This window comes from Hylobates moloch, unplaced genomic scaffold, assembly GCF_009828535.3.
Source record: "Hylobates moloch isolate HMO894 unplaced genomic scaffold, HMol_V3 SCAFFOLD_28, whole genome shotgun sequence".
Classification (NCBI taxonomy): domain Eukaryota; kingdom Metazoa; phylum Chordata; class Mammalia; order Primates; family Hylobatidae; genus Hylobates; species Hylobates moloch.
The window spans coordinates 3,243,178-3,264,293 of NW_026652303.1; the positions used below are offsets into that span (position 1 = coordinate 3,243,178).

General features: G+C 43.7%; 1 protein-coding gene across 4 annotated transcripts; it reads right to left on the bottom strand.

The window, feature by feature from the left end:
* Nucleotides 1-2,523: 2,523 nt before the first annotated feature.
* Nucleotides 2,524-20,614, bottom strand: LOC116463172 (iodotyrosine deiodinase 1). 4 transcript variants are annotated; one of them, XM_032146159.2, is made up of 6 exons: nucleotides 20,437-20,614; nucleotides 10,970-11,161; nucleotides 8,012-8,171; nucleotides 6,256-6,412; nucleotides 4,889-5,000; nucleotides 2,624-2,706 (listed from the first exon to the last, which is right to left on the bottom strand). In XM_032146159.2, exons 1-6 carry the CDS (start codon nucleotides 20,612-20,614, stop codon nucleotides 2,624-2,626), a joined length of 882 nt encoding a protein of 293 aa, XP_032002050.1. The 4 variants fall into 4 exon arrangements, with proteins under 4 accessions (XP_032002049.1, XP_032002053.1, XP_032002050.1 ...); XM_032146158.1 differs by lacking the exon at nucleotides 4,889-5,000 and having other exon boundaries at nucleotides 2,524-2,706; XM_032146161.1 differs by lacking the exons at nucleotides 2,624-2,706; nucleotides 4,889-5,000 and adding an exon at nucleotides 5,005-5,061.
* Nucleotides 20,615-21,116: the final 502 nt, after the last annotated feature.

Below are 21,116 nucleotides of genomic sequence, written 5' to 3' on the forward strand. Positions count from 1 at the left end.
ATGCTTCATCTCTCAGTACTTCAGCATGCATCACTCACATCACTAACAGTATCACCTACCATCAGATCCACATTCAACATTCCCAGTTGTCTTTTATATCTATGAGATTTTTCCTAAACCAAAATCCAATCAAGGCTTACGCTTTGCCTTTGATTGTTGGGTCTCTGGTTATCTGGAACAGAGCTCAGACTTCAACAGGCATGCAGATCACCTGGGGATCTTGTTAAAATGCAGATTTTGATTCTGGATGTCTAAGTGAGGCGTGAGAGTCTTTGAGTCTAACAAGCGCCCAGGTGGTCCCAATGATGATACAGGCCCAGGACCACTCTTTGAGTAGCAAGGACAGGACAGTCCCCCTCTTATTCTTCCCACAGTGACACTCGCTCCTTAAATAGTCCAGGCCTATTTTTTGTAGAATGATACACATTTTGGTTATTCCACCATGCCATTAACTTCTTTATCCTCTGTATTTACTGTAAACTGAAAGTTAGGTTTAAGACTGATTAGTTTCCATTGACGTCTTTGGAAGGAATACTTCATAATGCATCCCAACGGCAACACTTAATGTCAGTTATCCTACCATTAATGGTGTGCTAGGACTTTGTCACTTGGTTAAGGTGATGGCCAGATGTTTGCATTATAATTTTTAAAATAAAAATTTAAAGAGTGCCTGCAAAGAGTGAGAACCACGGGGCAATGGCAATCAATAACTCCAATGCTTCAGAAGTAAATAACCTGGCTGCATATCAGATTGATAACATCAACTACACAGAGAAAAAAATCTTTCAAGTTGGTCTCTGATGAGGTAAGGCTGACTTCCTGCAGGCCAACTCCATCTGGCCCTGCAGCTGCCCCTGAGCCACAAGAGGGCTTCTCTGAAGAGGAGGGAGTCCCCTCACCCACCCATGTTACATTTGCTCACCTGAATCCCAAGCAGGGCTGCCTTGCAATGACAATGGTGTCTACCACAGTAAGGGCCTCCACCATTTATGAATGTTAACCATGTACCGAGCAGCATGCCAAACCCTATAAAGTAGGTGCCATGGACGGAATGTTTGTGTCCCCCACAATTCATATGTTGAAACCCTAACCCCCAATGTGATGGTATTAGGAGAGGGTCCTTTGGGAGGTGATGAGGTCATAAGGATGGGGCCTCATGATGGGATTAGTGCCCTTATAAAAGGCATGCCAGAGGCTCTAACCCTCTTTCTACCACATGAGGACACAATGAGAAGTCAGCAGTCTGCAACCCAGATCAGGGTCCTCACCAGCACCTGACCATGCGGGCACCCCGACCTTGGACTTCCAGCCTCCAGAACTGTGAGAAACGAATTTTTGTCGTTTATCAGCCATGTACTCTATGGAAATTTTTTATAGAGAGGGTTTTCTCAAGGAAAACGAGGACAAGAAGAAGAAATGCACAGTGGGAGGGGATAAAGAGGTGAGTAGAGTTGCTTGATGAGAAATCATCCAAGCTGTAAGTGTTTGCCTCTGTATATGACACCCCCGGGAGGACAACAGAAGGTGATGGGTGAAGACTACCTCTGGCATTCCCAACCTGGCACCTGTGACCCTATCAGTCCCAAACAGCTGTGCTATCATCTGGAGAATAGGGGTCAGTGTGTTTCAGGGGGTGGGGTAGAAGAGAAGGGAGACACTCTGGGTGCTATGTATGGTAAGCAGCTCTCTTTAAGAAAAAGAAAGCAAGCACTGATTTGTAGTGGTTGTGATGTAAATTCTCCCACCATGGTAAATTTCAAGCTATGAATGTTTAATAACTGTCTTGCAAGATTCTTGAGTATAGAGCAGCTTCTATGAATTGCTACAAGTCAGATCTACCACACCACTAGGCAGCGCAACTGACCATTTACATGCCAGCCAGGCCCGTGCAACCCAAAGGTACCCTGTCCTGTTCTGTGAAGGTGACATTTTAGTAACTTTGTTTTTGTTTTTTTGAGACAGGGTCTCGCTCTGTTGCCCAGGCATGAGCCACTGCACCTAGCCATGTTTTAGTAACTTTGATGGTTACTTATTCAAAACTAGCAGAGTGTCCCTAAAGTTCGGTAAAAAAAAAGTGGTTCTAAAAAAGTAATGTCTAAAAGCCACCAGAAATCAGAGAGCAGGAGACCATTTGATTAATCTAAATTTAAATTCGAGTCATCGTGTAGCTGAATTCTTGGGACCGTGATAAATTTCTGATTGTCTCCTGTATGTGAGTTTTCTCAAAATAAAAGAAAAAAGCCAATAGTGATTTTCTAGAATAACTTTTAAAATGTAAAAACCAGGGCATGTTCTTTGTAAAGTGTTCATGAATTTCCAAAGTGGATAAGAAACAGCACTTATGGGACTGGAAGTGCCACAGAGTGTGGAGAGGCTTCTTGACGCAGTGTGGCCACCTGAGAAGAGCAATGAGGGGACCTGACACCCAGAGAAAGAGCAGCCAAGAGACCCGAGAGGCGCAGGCGAGAGGCGCAGGGAGAAGCAGGGGTGCCGTCTCCCTGCCACTCCCTTGGGGGGCCCTGCCTACACCGTAACCATGATCTGGTCCAGAGGTTTGCGCTTGAGGTCAGGCACCGTGGCCTCCTTGCTGGGGTACCCCACGGGGAGCAGCATCAGCAGCTTTTCATGTGCGGGGCGGCCCAGGAGCACCCTCAGTCGAGGGCCACAGTTGAGAGGAGTGGTAGTGACCGTCACCAGACCTGCATTCTAAAAGAAGAGGACAAGAAAGCATTTTAAAGTCAGCAGGCAGAATGACTGCTCTCCCTCTAACCTGGGGACCTTCTTGTCCTGATTATACCTGCTCTTCCTATCATTTCCCTGAAGTTGGGCGGCAAAGAGGCTGCCAGCTCAGGTAATGATATTGTGAACCTCCCTGCCCCCGTCAATCTCCCCACCCCCTCCCTTCTTTTAACCAAGCAGTGGCAAGCTTCTGGAAGAAGAAAAATACTATTATTTTTCATTGATGCTTAAGAAATAGGAATGGTTATTTTACAGAAAAATACTGTAGGAATCCAACCACAGTAAAGGCAAGGCAAAAACAGGGAGTTCCTTTTAGCTAAGGGGTTGGTCTGTGTCCTGGTACAATAACCAAATGATAAGAGCAGTCCACCAAAGCAGTGGCCTAGCCCAAATGTGACATAATTTTCCTACTAAATATTCTTTTTTTTTTTTTTTTGAGACAAGGTGTGGCTCTATCGCCCAGGCTGGAGTGCAGTGGCATGATCTCGGCTCACTGTAACCTCTGCCTCCCGGGCTCAAGCCATCCTCCCACCTCAGCCTCCTAAGTAGCTGAGACTACAGGCATGCACCGCCATACCCGGCTATATTTTGTATTTATTTGTAGAGATGGGGTTTTGCCATATTGCCCAGGTTTGTCTCAAATTCCTGAGCTTAATTGATCTGCCCGTCTCGGCCTCCCAAAGTGCTATTACGAGTGTGAGCCACCATACCTGGTCAATTTTCCTGCTAAATATTCTTTCCTGAACTCCAGTGATCTGCCTGGAATCTATGATTTGTTATCAATAACTCTAATATTGGCATTTGAACCATGTATATATATATATTCACACATATATGAACCCATATATATACACACATATATATGAAGCCATATATATATATCCATGCACGCATGCACATATGTGAATCTAGAGTGACTTGATATAGTTTCTTGCTGAAGGTCTCCTATACAACATCATTATATACCTTGATTAACAAAGATTTCACAATACCTGAGAGACTGTTCTCAAGAATACATGCATCAAAAAACCTAACTGATTTCTTCTTTCTGTCATTAGCTCTACTTTATCATGGTGTTTCTTCTCCTTGAAAATATAGTCACATAGTATTTGAACTTGGAATGGATAAATCTTAAACTTTTTTGAGAAAATATTTACAACTTAATTTGGTGTCATTTTATATTTTGGTCCTTTTCAAGACATAGCTTTTACTCCATACTGAATTTTGCATGTCTCTAGCAGTGGAAACCTGCAAATACACAGATCACATTAAACACTTCCTCTTATTAATATTATTAATGTTAACTTGACTTCTATTATTTTATCTTTCACTCCCTTGATGTGAGTACTTTGGTCTTATTATAGGTCAGGATTTTTTTAACTGGAGTCCTCAGACCCTCAAAGGGCCAAGGATTGAATCTGGCAGGTCCATGAACTTGAATTTGAAAAAAAAAAGTTTTTATATTCACTAACATCTAACTGAAATTTAGCAGTTTCCTCCTTTATAAATGTAGGCAGCAAACCACAGTAGCATTAGCAGTATCTATGACTTTATCACCAATGAAATCCACAGTTACTTTCATATCATTTTACAGCTGTTATAGATATTTTAAAATATCATTACATTCATCACTACTTTAAAATTATAGAGCTACTACTAGCTCTTGGTATTTAATATATTAATAAAGGCTTGTATATTATATTCTAAACAACAACCACCATGGCAAGTTCCTATGACTACAGAGCCAACCACGGAAGCAGAGCATCCCCACCCAGTGAAATGCTGATGCCCATTGATAGGGGACTCAGTGGCCAAGGGGTACCCCATCGACCTCTTTCCAAGCCTCCAAATAACAAACATCTAAGTAAAAGCAATGAGTAGCTTCCAGACACTTCCCCCCCGCCTCTCTCCAGCTTTTCCGAACAGATCACCACCTCTAAACCTGACCAGGAAGTTCTGGAAGCTGCTTCTACAAGACATGCGTGGCGCACTTACTGAACCCAGTCACCGTACTGGAGATGGGGGCTTCATGGAGATTTTTCTTTCCTCCATCACTAATCATAACTTACTCTCAGGATTATGCCTTATGAAAGCTAGGGGGCAGCAAACTCAATGGCAAAGTGAAAAAGACTGCCTGCTGCAGAGGCACCCCGGCGGCCTTGTGAGCTGAGCTTGCTGCAGGCTTCGCTGCTTCTTCCAGGACCCTCAATCAGGTGGCGGTGCTCTGCAGTCTGATGCCGCATGGTGATTCCATTATTTACCTGCTTACATATTCAGGAAGGAAATCAATGCCAGCTCCTTCAGAATAATTTTTCCGATAACCTAAATCACATTTCAATGACTACATTTTGGGAGGTGTTATTCGACATACATGTTTTTCTTTGACATAGTGAAGAAGCTCTTTTTTTTTTTTTTTTTTTTTGGAATCCATTGTCTCTCAAAAGTATGGTTACTTGCTCTTATAGTCTTGTTTTCTACATTTATTTTATGGGTTTACCATCTCTCTCTATCCCCTACACAGCCCCTAGTCTCTGCTAGAATATACAGTTTATCAGACAACTATCTCCAGTGGCTCCTAGGAACTGCCACATAGAAGGAGCTCAGAGGCAGGGCATGGTGGCTCACGCCTGTAATCCCAGTACTTTGGGAGGCTGAGAAGAGTGAATCACTTGAGCTCAGGAGTTGAGACTAGCCTAGACAATATGGCAAAACCCCATCTATACAAAAAATGCAAAAATTAGCATAGTGGTGCATACCTATAGTCCCAGCTATTCAGGAGGCTGAGGTGGGAGGATCACTTAAGCCCAGGGGGTCAAGGCTGCAGTGAGCTGTGATGGTGCCACTGCACTCCAGCCTGAGTGACAGAATGAGACCCTGTCTCAAAACAAAACAAAAAGGAGCTCAGAAAATATTTGTGGAGTGAATGCATTGTTGAGTGAATGCATGAATAGTTTGAAAACTATACAGCAATCCTGCTCCATTTTATGTTAGCATTGCTCTTGTTTCTATGCAGATGGAATTTTTGAAAAGCATGTGACCATCTTCCTAATGCCATGCAATGCAAACTTCTCAGAAAAGGGGCTCTATGAAGAGCCCTTCTCATGGCTTTTTAGTCATTCCATCATCTCTGAGAGCAACAGTAAACGTACCCAGGGAGTTAGCCTCTGTGACTTTTAGGCTCCAAAATTCTTCGTGTGTGTCTGCCAAAACCCTTGAAACTTCATGTTGTTACAGATGACTGCAAACACAACACCAATTTTTCTAACCTTGAAATGATGTTATAAGTGAATTCCCAGCTTGTTGAACCATCATACTCACCAATTCAGGTTCCAGAGTCAGTTTTCACATCAGAGTTACCTCACTTAGGAATTCTACTTTAAAATTATTTTTTAAAAAATTAAAAAACAATTCTACTTTAAAATTAATTTTAAAAAAATTTCCAAATGTCCCTGAATTGAAAACTCAGCTGAAATGTTCTAATAAGGCCACCCTTTAACCCTCGATGTCTCAACATACCTGCAGGGCAGCTAGCAGGATGCCACAAGCGATGGAAACACTGATCTCATTGTAGTAGTGGACTTTTTTCTTGCCATTTGCAGCAAAACCATGTACTTGTTTGAAAATGAGAATCAAAATAGGGGCAGTATCCAAGTACTCTTTAATCCAATTGGTTCTATGAACAGAAAAGAGATTCAGGATAATATTTGCCCATATTTTTTGTTCTCTTTTACTACCTTAGCTTCTTTATGATAAAAATAAAAACATATTCACTCATCTTTTATATTTAAATTGAAAAGCTGCAGAATTTTTGTTTTTGTCTCATTCCTCTTTTTCTGGCCAGGATCATTCAATTTCATAAACGTGTTAATAAGTGCCTAGTATGGCAAGACATAGGAAATGCTGAAAGATACAAGGGCAGGTCCTATTACCCAGCATGCACTGGGTCAAAATTCAGCAAGGGAGAAGGCAAGGATGGCAGTGAGGTTTAGCCAAAATCACAGATGGGCAGATGGCAATGCTGTTCACCCAGTTATAGAAAAAAGGAAGGGAACTTCTGTGAGACAGAAAGATCATTCATGTGAGGTATAAATGCAGAGATGAATTTTTGTTTTCCAGCTCAGAATATCTCTTTCTTGATTTCATTACCTGGGCCACACATTTTGGCAGAAGTTTTATTCTAGCACAGATAGTCAAAGGACAGAGAGTCATATAATCCCATATACTGGGATTTTAACTTAGGATATCTTATATCACTCATTAGCAAGAGAAAATCATCATTCATTTCATTTCTAGCCTGGTTATGCTTCCTTGTTCCAAAGCACACAAAACTCACTTGTGTATTTCTCCATGGTTCCTCTTACGCTATAAACATCTGTATGTTACGCTTTCAAAGCTACTTAACCATATTTCAACAAGCTTAGTCACATTTGACTATTATCATTTCTTTTCTCCCTACAAAGAGGGAAAATGGTAATGCTTTAGAAGATCCGCACTGGAGCTGGACTGTCTTGGCCACTGCGCAAGCTACTTGGCCTCCCATGGAGCTGTTACCTCTTCTGTAAAATGTACTCTTGTGTACCCACCCCCTATGGTTATTGCAAGGGTGAAAATAGTTAAAATACATAAAGTGGCTTTTAATAAAGCCAAGCATCAGAATTTTAAATCACGGAAATATCAACACAGAGGAGCCACTTGTAATCCACTTTCCTGACTCACTCGATGAACCAACATTCTCCATTCCCTCCATAGAGCATGCGGACTGTGCCTCTGGTGCCCGGAGCAGACCCCCGGGGCTGCAATTGTTGAGGGACCGCAGTGAAACTACTTACACTGAATTCCCCTCCACTTCTTTCCTGGAGTTGAGGAAGCCAAAAAGTTACTAAGGCCTCACAGATAACTACACTTGTGTTAAACTTGTCCTAAAACTAAAACCTGCTTAGTAAAATCATTTGGAAGACCTGATGACTTTAGCAAAATGTAATTTGCTTCATGCAAGATCTTGAGAAGAATTTCACCATTTTATGTTCCAGATGGGTGAAAAGTGAAGTAATTCCTCAATTATTTACTAAGCAAATAATTGAGTCAGAGCCTATTTACCAAACGCTCACATGGCAATACAGGATTGAGCCCTGACTTAACTTCCATAATTCCTCCAAGAGGCAGAATAGAATCAAGCTTATTCATGCTTACAACAAAGCCAGGACATGGTGGTGATGGCTATTTTATTTTAAGAGGCCAAGGCAAACATCCCCAGTTCCACCGCTGTTTGTACCTCAGTTTCTTGAGGTCTGTGACCCAGCGATGTCCCATCCTTTTCATGTAGTTGATCTCCTCTTCCTCCTCAATGATCTTTCGAATCTTGTGCTTCACGTCTGGGTCCTTCACAACCACGAAGGTCCAGGGCTCTGTGTGGGCCCCACTTGGGGCTGTTCCTGTCACCCATTCCATTAAAATCAGAAATTAAAACTGCAGGCAAGTGTGAGGCTGCTAATTAAAAAGAGGCTCATCCCTGTAGTCCAAGCACTTTGGGAGGCTGGAGCTGGAGGATCAAACAAAATTTTGCAGATTTTTTTTTTAAACTAGCAGGGTGTGCTGGTGTGTGCCTGTAGTCCCAGCTGCTTGGGAGGCAGAGGTGGGAGGATTGCTTGAGCTCAGGAGGCAGTGAGCCATGATTGCACCACTGCACTCTAGCCTGGCAACAGAGTGACATCCTGTCTCTTAAAAAAACATTTTCTTTTAAGGATAAACATAGTAATTCATACTTGGCCAGGGGCGGTGGCTCATACCTGTAATCCCAGCACTTTGGGAGGCCAAGGTGGGTGGATCACCTGAGGTCAGGAGTTCAAAACCAGCCTGGCCAACATGGTGAAACCCTGTCTCTACCAAAAATAGAAAAATTAGCCGGGTGTGGTGGTGGGCACCTGTAATCCCAGCTACTTGGGAGGCTGAGACAGGAGAATCATTTGAACCTCGGAGGCGGAGGTTGCAGTGAGCTAAGATCGTGCCATTGCACTCCAGCCTGGGCGACAAGAGTGAAACTCTGTCTCAAAAAATAAAAATAAAATAAAAATAATTCATACTTGCTCAAAATGAGGTTAGATAATCTGGAAAACAAATGCCTGGCAGTGAACCCTGCCATGCTGCTGCCAAGTCGTTTTGCTCAGCATCAGGCCAACTGATCAACGATCAAGCTCCGTAGTTCCAGGGTTGTGGGAACTCACCTCTGCTTCTCTAATTATGAAGGAGAAAATGTCCCCAGGTAACTGCACCATGCCTACTAAGGAAAGAAACTCAGGGGAAACTTTGACAGCCAGAATTCTCCAGACTGTCATTTGTTTTGGTATTCTTGAAAACGAATAAAGTTGTGAAGGTTATTGAAGAAGGCAAAATGTACATGATAAGATGGTTTTAAAACACTCTTCAAAAGGCAACTTAGCTATACAGTGTTTGGTCCCTATATCAAAGCTATGAGTATGGCACTGTGAGGTTTGTCCTTGGGGACACACAACAGTTGGGGAATTCTTTTTTTTTTTTTTTTGATGGAGTCTCACTCTGTCACCCAGGCTGGAGTGCAGTGGTGCAATCTCGGCTCACTGCAACCTCTGCCTCCCAGGTTCAAGCGATTCTCCTGCCTCAGCCTCCCAAGTAGCTGGGACTACAGGTGCCTGCCACCACGTCCAGCTAATTTTTGTATTTTTAGTAGAGACAGGGTTTCACCATTTTGGCCAGGATGGTTTCGATCCCTTGATATCATGATCTGCCCGCCTCAGCCTCCCAAAGTGCTGGGATTACAGGCAGGAACCACCACGCCGGGCCCAGCTGGAGAACTCTTAGACATGGGTACTCAATACGCATGGCCATGTGTCAGTCTACTCCCGGGGGGAATTCGGGAACTCTCAGCCCACACCTTGATCAGTTCTAGTGTCCCAGGGCAAAGCTTCACAGTGCATCACCTTTGTCCAAGGAGCCTCAATTCCTGTGGGATTCCGGTGAGAGTAGGGGCCAGCTTCTGATCTGGGTGTTGTCCCTCAGCCCTAGAGATGGCCCACTGTTCCCAAGGGGTGACCACAGTGACTCACGGGTGGGATATTTCAGAAGCAACTGTTCCTTCCCATTGGATAGTTTAATGGAATAAGCGCCACCTATGGAGGGAGGAAGGGCTGCAGACTCTTGGTGGGGTTCTTGCTTGCCACACACCACTCCCAACACTAGAAGTCAAAACTGGCTTGGGAAATGAAGTCAAAAGCTAAACATGAGGCCCAAATTTCTGCACAGATTGATTCCCGTTAACTTTGTACCTATTTTATTTGTTTACTAAATATTTGTACCTCTAAATATAAGAAAGAAATTTTTCCCTAATGTTTTTAGTTGTGTCAAATTTACCTTAACAGCATATGTGTACATACACATATACAAATACAGATACAGATAAAGGCTAAATTTAGTAACTGCTGTTAGGCTAAGGACTCAACAATCTAATGTATTTGTATTCCTAACTGAAGTAAAGTATTTTATTCTTGCTTCCTTCCACATTGGACAATAGATTAATAATGGGCATGTGATAATTTTTGCAAATAAACTTAAATATGGTTTATGTAAGAATAAGACTCCAATCACAGGAGATTCTCAAGTAGGGACCTTTCTCTTATTTCTCCTCCCCATTTTCTGTAGCTCTCATTTTTTTTTCCTCGGTGGAAATAATAATTTACATTAAAAATGGGTTTTTTCTTGCTTTGGTTTACTTTGCAAATTTACATAAGTAAATTTTGCTAGTTAATGAGAATACTGTACTACAGCATCATGGTGTGTAATATAAGAAATTTGCTTCCAAAAAAAAAAAAACAAATATAACTGTGAGTATGCGAGTGTGTGTGTGTCTGGTGTGGTGTGTTTGAAGGGGAGGGAAAGAAAGAAGCTGTATCTCCTCCAATATATTAATATATGATGTGATCAGAAATCTTGGTTTTTAATTAAAAGATCATGAACTGAATAATTTCAGAAGTTTTGAACTATTGTCACATCTGCTTCCAAGAAGCTTGTAATAGTCAAAATGTGGAAAGTAGAATTCATTGTGTTTCTGGCAGTCACTCAGCATTTGGGTAAGACTTTACAGATAAACATATCACTCTAGGCTTTATTCACTATGTTTAAACTTTGACATTTTTCCATTGTTGGAGTCACACCAGTAAGGTGACTAACATTTCCAAAGACCCCATCTGCAATTACAAACCTGCCGTTCTGATGACATTATCAATGACTTCCATTGGGACTTGCTCATTACTTATGAACCTGACTGACCGTCTCTTATTGAGAAGTTCATAAAATTCCTCAGACCTCTTAACCATTTCCTTCTCAGGATAGTGGGTATGAGAGAAGGGGATGTGTTCAACATTTTCTTCTGATTCTTGCCATTCATCAGCATCTGCAAATAAGAACAAGAAAGGTAACAAACTAAATGATCTCTTGGTCATAAGGTGACCGCTGGGGAGAAGAAGATAAAGTGCTCAAATGTGTAAGGTTATGAACTCAAAAAAATACTATAAAATAAAAAAAGAATAGATTTACAGAATCCTTACCACTGATCTTGACTATCCTTAAAACTCCAGCTGGGTGCAATGGCTCACACGAGTATTCCCAGCTGCTCTGGGGACTGAGGTGAGAGGATCGCTTGAGCCCAGGAGTTCAAGGCTGAGGTGAGCTATCATCACACCACTGCACTCTAGCCCAGGCAACGGAGAGAGACCCAGTCTCTTTTTAGAAAAACAGAAAGAAAAGTCCAGGCATGGTGGCTTACGCCTGTAATCCCAGCATTTTGGGAGGCCAAGGCGGGTGGATCACTTGAGGTTGGGAGTTCAAGACCAGCTTGGTCAACATGATGAAACCCCGTCTCTACGAAAAACACAAAAATTAGCCAGGTGTTGTGGTGCACACCTGTAATCCCAACTACTTGGGAGGCTGAGGCACGAGTCAACAGTCTGCCTGATTCCAGATGCTGCAAGCCATTCAAGTGCAGATGTCAAGTACAAAAGGAAATGTGTGAGCTTTGAAGGTGAGATCCCATTTGGAGCCCTCTGGAAGCGATGCGCATGACCAGGAAGAATAAAAGGAAGAGTGGAAGAAGGTCAAAGACCCGCCCTGAGGGACTCGGCCATTCTCCAGGTAGAATTCAGGTAGAGAATTCACCTTCTGAGGAACACCAATAACAATGTTAGCAGGCGCTACTGTTGGCTTTTAGCTCTTAGTGAGGAAACTTTATATTTCTCTAGCAGGGACAGTTTTGGCCTATTTAGAAGAAAGTAGATGTGATGGGGGAGCGGTAATAAACATCTATCAACTTTCTATCAATCAGTCTTGAACGAAATGCCAATGTCATCAACGTCACAGTGACAACCCTGAACTTTATCAAGGTGTCAATAAAGACTTTCAACACCAATGATACTTTTGACACCGTTTAAGATGAAGTCTGGCAGCCTCTGTAGTTAATAAGTGGTATATAAGCAAATGCATTAAATGCTTCCTTAACTCTTTGAAAGGTAAGTTACTAACTCTTAAGATCCATTCAGCACTTGTAAAAACCAAAAGCAGTCTAAATGCATGACTTGGCAGTTTCTGCAGCTTCTAGAGTCCAAGGCAGACTCTCCTAATTAGCAGAAGGAAGCAAACTGTTACCGCATTATCAGTGCTAGCCATTATCCCTGACCATGGAATGGTCAAACAAATGATCCTCATCACCTCCTGATGGGATTGTTCTGAGTGCACTCTCGGAGCAGTGCACAGCTGGGCTGCCATTCCTGGAGCCTTTCACAGGGCAGAAGGTCTATACCATGGCTGGGGAATGAGACTAGCAGGGCCGGGCTAGGAGCACAGTGAGCTTCCACTTGTCCCTTTCTCTTGAACTCCTGACTGCTCCCGAGGAATGTGGCCCTCACCCAGAGGCAAGAGAGCAGCCTGTGTAAACCCCTTTGTTTTCCTGCCTTCACTCTAGAGCAGTCAAGCCACTAGGGATTATTCAAGCTCGAAGGTCCACACAGTGCAAAGCAAATGTATACTATTATGGTCTGCTTTTTGAATGAAATCTTGTGCTGCCACACTCGGAACTTGCTATTGATACCAACTTGTATCTTTGCACTGGGGATCTGCAAACAATACCCTAAAATACTGACACTTGGCACTTCACCTGGTGAACTGAAGAAGCACCTCCAGGTCTCCCTCTGACCTGCCTGGTCTCTGCTCTCTGATCCTTTTTCCTGAAGCACTGACAGAGACTATTTCTGGAATTTCCCTATCTGACTAAGGACATTTCTTTCCAAAAGAAATGTAATAGGGACAGGCCCAGTGGCTCATGCCTGTAATCCCAGCACTTTGGGAGGCTGAGGTAGGAGGATTGCTTGAGCCCAGGAGTTCGAGACAAGCCTGGGCAGCATGGAGAGACCCTGTCTTTACAAAAAGTCTAAAAATTAGGCATGGTGGTGTGTGCCTGTAGTCCTAGCTACTCAAGAGGCTGAGGTGTGAGGATAGCTTGAGTCCAGGAGTTTGAGGCTTCAGTGAGCCATGATCATGCCACTGCACTCCAGCCTAGGCAACAAAGCAATACCCTATCTATTAAGAAAAGAAAAGAAGCAGATGAAGAAATGTAATTGTCTTAAGATCCCTTGCCTAGGAATCCAGGCAGAGACAACCTGGGGAACTTTAATTGCATAATGAGAAGACTTTTGTTCACAGTGAAGTTCCACCTCTCGACTTCCCACTACCTCTCAAAAGCTCGAGGAACTTCATCCCAAGGCATTGTTCTTTGGACCCATTTATTTTCCCTGAAACTCATACTCCCACCATCCCCTCATCCCCTATGAAGAAGGATATATAAGCATCTGGACCCCACTGGGTTATTGGGGATTCCCCAGTGCTTTTACATGTTAAATAAGTTTGTATGCCTTTTCTTCTATTAATCTATCTCTTGTCAGTTCATTTTCAGTGAACCTTCAGAAGGCAGAGGAGAAACTTCTTTTCATATTTCACTAGGAGGAACAGTTTTGGCCCAAACTGTGTACTTTTAGTTAGAAGGAAGTAGATGTGAAGAGGGAGTGGTAATACACACTATCAGCTCTAGCAATCAATCCCTTGGTCCCTACAATCGCTTTAATGCCAAGAAATCCGTTAATTGTGCCATAATTAGGTTTAGCCAGCCAAGTAATTCTGGGTCACTTATATCTTTTCACATTTAGCATGGAGGTGTTTTTCTGGTTGCATCTCCAAATACATTGCTTTAGTGTTTTTACAATTCTACTACACAGTGTTTGCAAATGGGCCACTATTTTCTAATTAAGAAACCAAGGACAATTTGTGTCACGTCATCCTTCTTCCCTTCTTGCAATTGTGTGAGCCTTGAGGAGTAATGTTACTAAGGAGGAGGGTGATGCAGATTTCGAAGGTGAGGATAGGAGCCACTTCAGGGCTCAGCACCTGCCCCGACAATGCCTCTTTCCCAGCTGCTTCACCATTGCTGTACTCCCTACCTGGGCCTCTCAGTCATCCCACTTCTTGTGAGGCCATCCTCATAGGGCTAACAAGAATTGTGGACAGAAGTACAGTTATAATCAAGCATTCATCAGGCTGCTTTGACCCACTTCCTTGTTCTGAAAGTCTCATAGCACTAGTAGATACTGACCATTTGCATCCCCGCTGTTCCTATACATAGAATTTCTGACATTAGAACACAAGACTTTTGTTTGAGATAGATAGGATCTCTCTATCGGGATCATAAGGCTTTGATTTAAAAATTACTTAAAATGTTTTTCAGATCACGAATTCCAGTGAAATGGCTGATGCCAACCAGTTTGAAGACTCTCATAACAAAGTGGAATCAGCATGAGAATACAGTTTCTTCATCTCCCTGTCCCATGACTTCACCCTGCGCTCTGACCAATCAATGACCTCCGCACTTTGCCCCATTCCAAAACCCTAAAAAATCCTAGCTCCAAACACTTCACGGAAATGGATTTAAGGTTTCCTCCTGTCTCCTCATTCAGTAGCCTTATGATTAAACCTCTTTCTCTGTTGCAACCTGGTGTCTCAATGTATTGACTTGCTGTGTGCATCTAGCAACAGAACTATCAAGGTGACACCTGGCTGCTGTATAGATGGATTATTTCATTAGTAGCACTGAGGCGGGTAGGGATTGGGAAGGCTGAAGGGTGCCCAGACAGAGAAACCTTGAATAGGGCAGTGCTATCCTAAAGCCAATGGGGTTCAGAACATATTACCCCAAAGCATGCCAACTTCAGAGCAAAAAGGACTTTCTGACCTTCCCCTGCCCTTCTTTCCTAAAGCAGGTCAGAAAACCTGGAAGAATTTTCTGACCCTCCCATGAAGCAGGTCATATGGCACCCACGTAAGAGGTGCCCACCCAGAAGAAAGGAGCATTCTCGTCTCTGAGGATGTTAGGGACACTGAGAAGAATCTGAACAAATAGATATTGCAAAGTGATATGGTTTGGCTGTGTCCCCACCCAAACCTCACCTTGAATTGTAGCTCCCATAATTCCCATGTGCTGTGGGAGGGACCTGGTGGGAGATAGTTGAATCATGGGGCAGTTTCCGTCATACTGTTCTTGTGGTAGTGAATAAGTCTCAGGAGATCTGATGGTTTTATAAGGGGAAGCCTCTTTCGCTTGATTCTCATTCCCTCTTGGCCTGCCACCATGTAAGCTATGCCTTTCACCTTCTACCATGATTGTGAGGCATCTCTAGCCACATGGAACTGTGAGTCCATTAAATCTTTTTCTTTATAAATTACTGAGTCTCAGGTATGTCTTTATCAGCAGTGTGAAAACAGACTAATACACTGTTTCCCCAGTTTATTGCCATTAGACTGCATTAGACCATAGCCTCTCTGTTGTCTTGTATGTCTCCATGACTGTTCACTTTTCACCAAACCTAGCATGAAAACACACAGGTTTAACTGTTCCTTTGGATCTTCGTTTCCCTATGAAAGCTCCTGTGTCACATGAAACTTATGCTAAATAAACATGTATACTTTTCTGTTATTCTATCTTTCATTATAGGGGCCTCAGCCATGAACCTAGATTGGGTAGAGGAAGAGGATTTTTATCCTCCTCTCCAAAGCAGTGGAGTGAAGACAGGATTTGTCCTCTCAGACCCTTTATCTCTTTTGGTACCCCAGTGTCCTGTGCTGACCCTAACTTTCCCCTCGTAGGAACCCACCCAGATTTGATCTCAAGAGCAATGTCTTCATTCAAGTCCTTTTCCTTTCCTACTCTTCTCTCATCTAAACTTACCTGACTCTTGTTCTAAAAGCTTAAGGTCTTACAGGAGTCTAGCAAACCAACTTCTTAAATTAGCCATGTGAAAGTATTAATGACTGGGTGTGTCAAAGACAAAGCTGATTGCATTGCTTCCCATAGTAAAAGACAACTATGTTGGTCAAGCTCGACTCTCTGAGCAGAGTAGAATGCTAACTTAATATAGAATTTTTGGCAGTGGTGTGCTGGTAAGCCAACTCTTTGTGGGGTGGAAGGGAGAAAGCACTGATTCATAGCACTTGCCAGTATCCATGATGTAAATAATCACACTGTGGCCTGACTTCAAGCCACTAATGATTTAACAAAAAACTCCTAAATATTTAACAATTGGCTCTTGCTAATCCCCAGAGACTCGCCCTAGTACGCTACTTGGTTGGGAAGCATGAAGTTCAGGAACTGGTGGACTTTCAGGATTGCAAGTGGTACACATCATTTGTAGGATCAGTGTCATTTGGTTGAGACTGTGACACTAAGAGGAGCTGGCCCTGGAGTGAGTCCACCCCTGGTTGGCTGGCTTTCAGAAGCACGAGGCTGACACTGATTGGTTAGCTTGCCAAGTTTATTCTGAAATGAGTTGTCATTGATTCACTGCTCAGGCTTGGAACCAGTTCTGAAAGCTACTTGTTATTATGGGCACATAACAATCTGTTTCTCAAGTTTGTAGGAACATTTTTGTTCTCAGATGCTACTCACACTGGATAAAAAATTTTAATTTAGGCCTTTCTTAGAAAAGACTGGACAAGTTGGGTTACTTATTATTCAGTTAGTGACTTCAGTTAGAATAATAGCTTTTGGATGGCCAATGAAGCTAAGTGCAGAAGAATCCCCCACTAGAATTAAAACAGATTCATCTTGATGAGATGTGTTTCCTATCTTTTTCTTCTTTTCCCATTTCTACGGACTTCTATGAATCTGAGCCTAACTAGAGGAATTGTGGGTAGGATTTTCAGTTCACTTTATTGGGACAATCTGAGACTTATTTCTTTGAGATAAACTTCAGCAGCTCTTCTTTCTTGGACCCTAACTGTAGATAAACAAGGTATTAACAGGACACCAACCTTGGCTGGTTTGCAAAGGAAGACTGTACCCTACATCTAATAAGCATGGACACACAATGTTCCCTCACCACCCCGCACCCCACCCCCACACACACATGTCTAATAAGCATGGTCACACAGTGTTCCCTCACCACCCTGCACCCCACCCCCACACACACATGTCTAATAAGCATGGTCACACAATGTTCCCTCACCACCCCCCACCCACCCCCACACACTCACATGCCGATTCTCTGACCTGTGAACATGGAGTAGGAATTCTTTGTGAATCAGAGCTGCCGGAGGTTGTATTGGTACCCATATTTTCCTTAACTCATGCTAGAATGGCCTACAATACTTATTTTACCATTTAGTGCCTCGTTAATATTAAAAATGGTTTGAATCTGGTATCTATTTGCAGTCAACAACACCATCTCCATGTGTCTTCAGTAAAGGAGTCTGTTCTCTTCTCCAGTTAGCTCCTGCTCAATCCCTTCTGGACCTACAGTAATATCCCCACTTAGATCATGTCCACCCACCCTGTGACTGAGAGCAGGGACTCGGGGGGCTGAGAAGCCTGAGTTTAAGCATTGGTTCTCACTGGTCACCTGTGTGACCTTAGCATGCACCACTTATGTAAACAACATAAGAGATGTGGAGTAAGTAGTTTCATCTTCATGACAATACAACGAGGTAGGCCCTATTAGAATCCCCATACAAGAGATCTGTGGACACCACACTCAGGGCAGACTTTGTCCCAGCTGCTAAGGAGGACACTAAGGCTGTCCCGTTCATTCCTCTGTATAAAGATAAGAGAAGAATGAGGATGGAAGGGAACAGAGAACGAAGAGGCAAAGCATTTTGCAAAAGTAAGTGATCAGGCAGAGAGCCAGAGAAAGGCCCTCCAGTTCTGCTCTATGTTCCCAGCTTCCAGGCCCAGCCCCAGGACCTGACCCTCAACAACCTGCCCAAGCTCTCCTGTGTCCTCAAGCCTCTTGGGTCTTCAAATCCAGTGGCCTTTCCTCGATGCACACTCTTTCTGGTCTCTCAGAGAATGTTGGTCCCTGCTGGCTATCTCCTGCCTCCTCCATTCTAGGTCATTCTCCCAGGGGAGAGGCAGCCTAGCAAACAGCTATATGTCTGGACCCTAGAGCCAGACTGCTTGGGTCCTATCTCTGCAATCACCTTCTTGAGCTTACCCTATTGGGGCCTCAATTTCCTTATCTGTAATATGGGGATTCTAATAGTGTCTACTTCACTGTACTGTCATGAAGATGAGATGATTTACTACACATAAAATATGGCTCTGATTGCATACAGTAAGTGCTATTAATATATAAGGGCTTGTTACTGTTATGATCCCAGAGCTCCCTTTCCCACAGCTTCTCCCTTTCTCTAGTACATTTCTCTTCCACAGTTCCACTTAACCGCATGTGTCCCCCAAGTTCTATCCTCAGCCTTCTCTCTAGCAATGCCCACTTTGTGGATTCATTATTTCTCCAGATTCCAAGTATCTTACCCATACTGGTGACTCTCCAGTCGGTATCTGTGGCCTGGGCCCCTAACCTAGACTGCTCTCTCCCTTTTCTGCTCAGGTGTGTCAGTGTCATCTGAAATCAAACATGTCCTCAATGGAACTCAACGTCTTCCCCTTTAAGCTGGATCCTCATTCCCTCACCCACTTATGAGAGCTTCCAGTCTCCAACTCTCCCTCTCTCCTCCTTTTCCCAATATCCAATTTACTAGCAAACCCTGTTGCTCTTCCATTAACTTTACTCTGATCCAGCCCTTCCACTGCATTGCCACCTGCCCCCACCATCCGGGCCATCCTTACCAGCACAAACCATTACCCAGCTTCACAGCAGATGTTCCCTGGATTAAGGGAAGTGCTTCTCCGCTGGGTAGAATTGACGTTCTGAGTGGAAGAGCTTTCAGTGTAGGAGAGCAAGAGGCAGCCCTGCTAAGAGGCTAGACTCCTGTGCGGTGCAGTCAGCACTACAGGCTCCTAGCACTGAGAGCCAGCTGGACACCCTGTGCCCCAGTCCTGAGATTAGGACACACACTCACGTACACACACTCTCACAAACACACTCATGCACACACGCACACACACACTCATGCATGCACACACAAACTCATGCACGCTCACACACACATGCACACATGTGCACACTCACATGCACACTCACATGCACACTCACAGACACACACACTCGTGCACACCCACTCTTATGCACACACTCACACATGCACATTAATGAACTCACGTGCACACTCACACACACGCACACACATACACTCTCATGCACACACACACATGCACGTGCACACACACATGCACGTTCATAAACATTAACACACACAGTCACACACACATACAGTCACACACACTCACATGTCCAGGTGGCCTCTGTTTGGGGATGGGGGCATCATTAGCCCAGCTGAAGATCACGGAGCCTCTTCCAAATCGAACCCATCCCAGACAAATCTTCTCAAACACTGATGGCTCAAGCCTCCTCCACAGTCTCTCCCTTCCTACCTACCTCCTTCATCACCTCTTCTTCTCAAGGTGGCCATTACCTTCCCGCCCTCAATTCTCTACTTCCATTCTTACCCCCTCCTTCTACCCTCAATTCTCCACTTCCTCTCTTACCCCTGCCCCAGGCCTCCCGGTGCTACTGCTCCTTTGGCTCCTTGTTGCCTGACAGGCCTCCTAGCACTTGCTATTTGTACCCTATTCATCCTCCCAGCCTGGTTCGTCCTTTCCCTGACTGCACTGTCAAACTCCCAGGCCTGCTCTAAACACCTTAGAATCAATTCCACCGGGTCTATCTCTTTGTTACTCTCTCTGATTCTCGTGTATCATCTTGGCAGCTGAACTGGACATTCAGTTTGTTGAGGACAGAGGCCACCCCAGGCTTTCACTTCCAGGGCCTGGCACAGGGAAAGGTAGCAGCCTCGTAGGTGATGCCACTTGGTAGATTTCAAAGTTCCTGATCAAAACCTGGCCACTTAGTCCCTGCCCACTGCCAGCCTGGGATGAATTCCTGCAGAAAGATTTTAACAACCAGAACAGAATTGGAGCCAGGGAAAACTTCAGCCTCTCAACAGCTTTTTCACTGAGCATCCAAAATAAAAAAGGGTTTGTCCCAGCAGGTGACAAGCTCATCACTGGAGAGAGATGATCTGTCTGTGCCAGGCACTGATTCATTAGCACAATAGAGGTTGATGTTGAAGCTGGCCTGTGTGTGTTTCTTCCTCTCCATAAGCCCTGCCATTGACCCACACTCATCATCAACACAACACGACAGCGAAGCTAAGCAGCATAGCTGGTGTCTTTACCTTCTTCTGCTTGGTGCAGGTCACTGCTGTCTTTTAAGTCTTCATCCACCCAGGGGCGAGCCTCGGCCCTGGTTCTAGGCTCCCCCTTCTTTTTCTCCATGCTTCTGTCAGCATTTTTAAAGATCCACACAACCAAAATGCAGAGAATGGCTACCAAGATGGGAGTCAGGAAATACATGGTCTGGAGTCTGATGTCACAGGCGTGCACACTTCCCACACCGGTTTTTAAACACACAGAGACAGGAGTGGAGAATGCCGGGAGATGGAAGGAATGCAGACAGAGGTGTGCCAGGGAAGGAACAAAGTGCAGAACTCTTCAACTCTATGAGGACTTTGCATAGGAGCAAAGATCACAGTCACATGTGTGGGGTGTTGTGGCTTTGGTTATACACCAGTCCATTAACTTTTTAAAAGTATGTACTCTGTCGATACATTCTTAGACAACAATTGCCAGAATCTGAGTAAGAACTTGCACATGCTAGATCTAGCTAGATCACCTGAAGAACTTGTTTTTTGTTTTTTCGTTTTTTTAAAAAAATAGATTTCCACACACCAACTCAGATCTGCTGGAAGAAAATGTTCAGGAAAGAGGTTTGGCACCATGCATTTTAAATGGCATGTTTGTGAAAACAGCCCTAGGGTTTTGATTTTTTTTTTAATGATACCTGAGCCAATATATG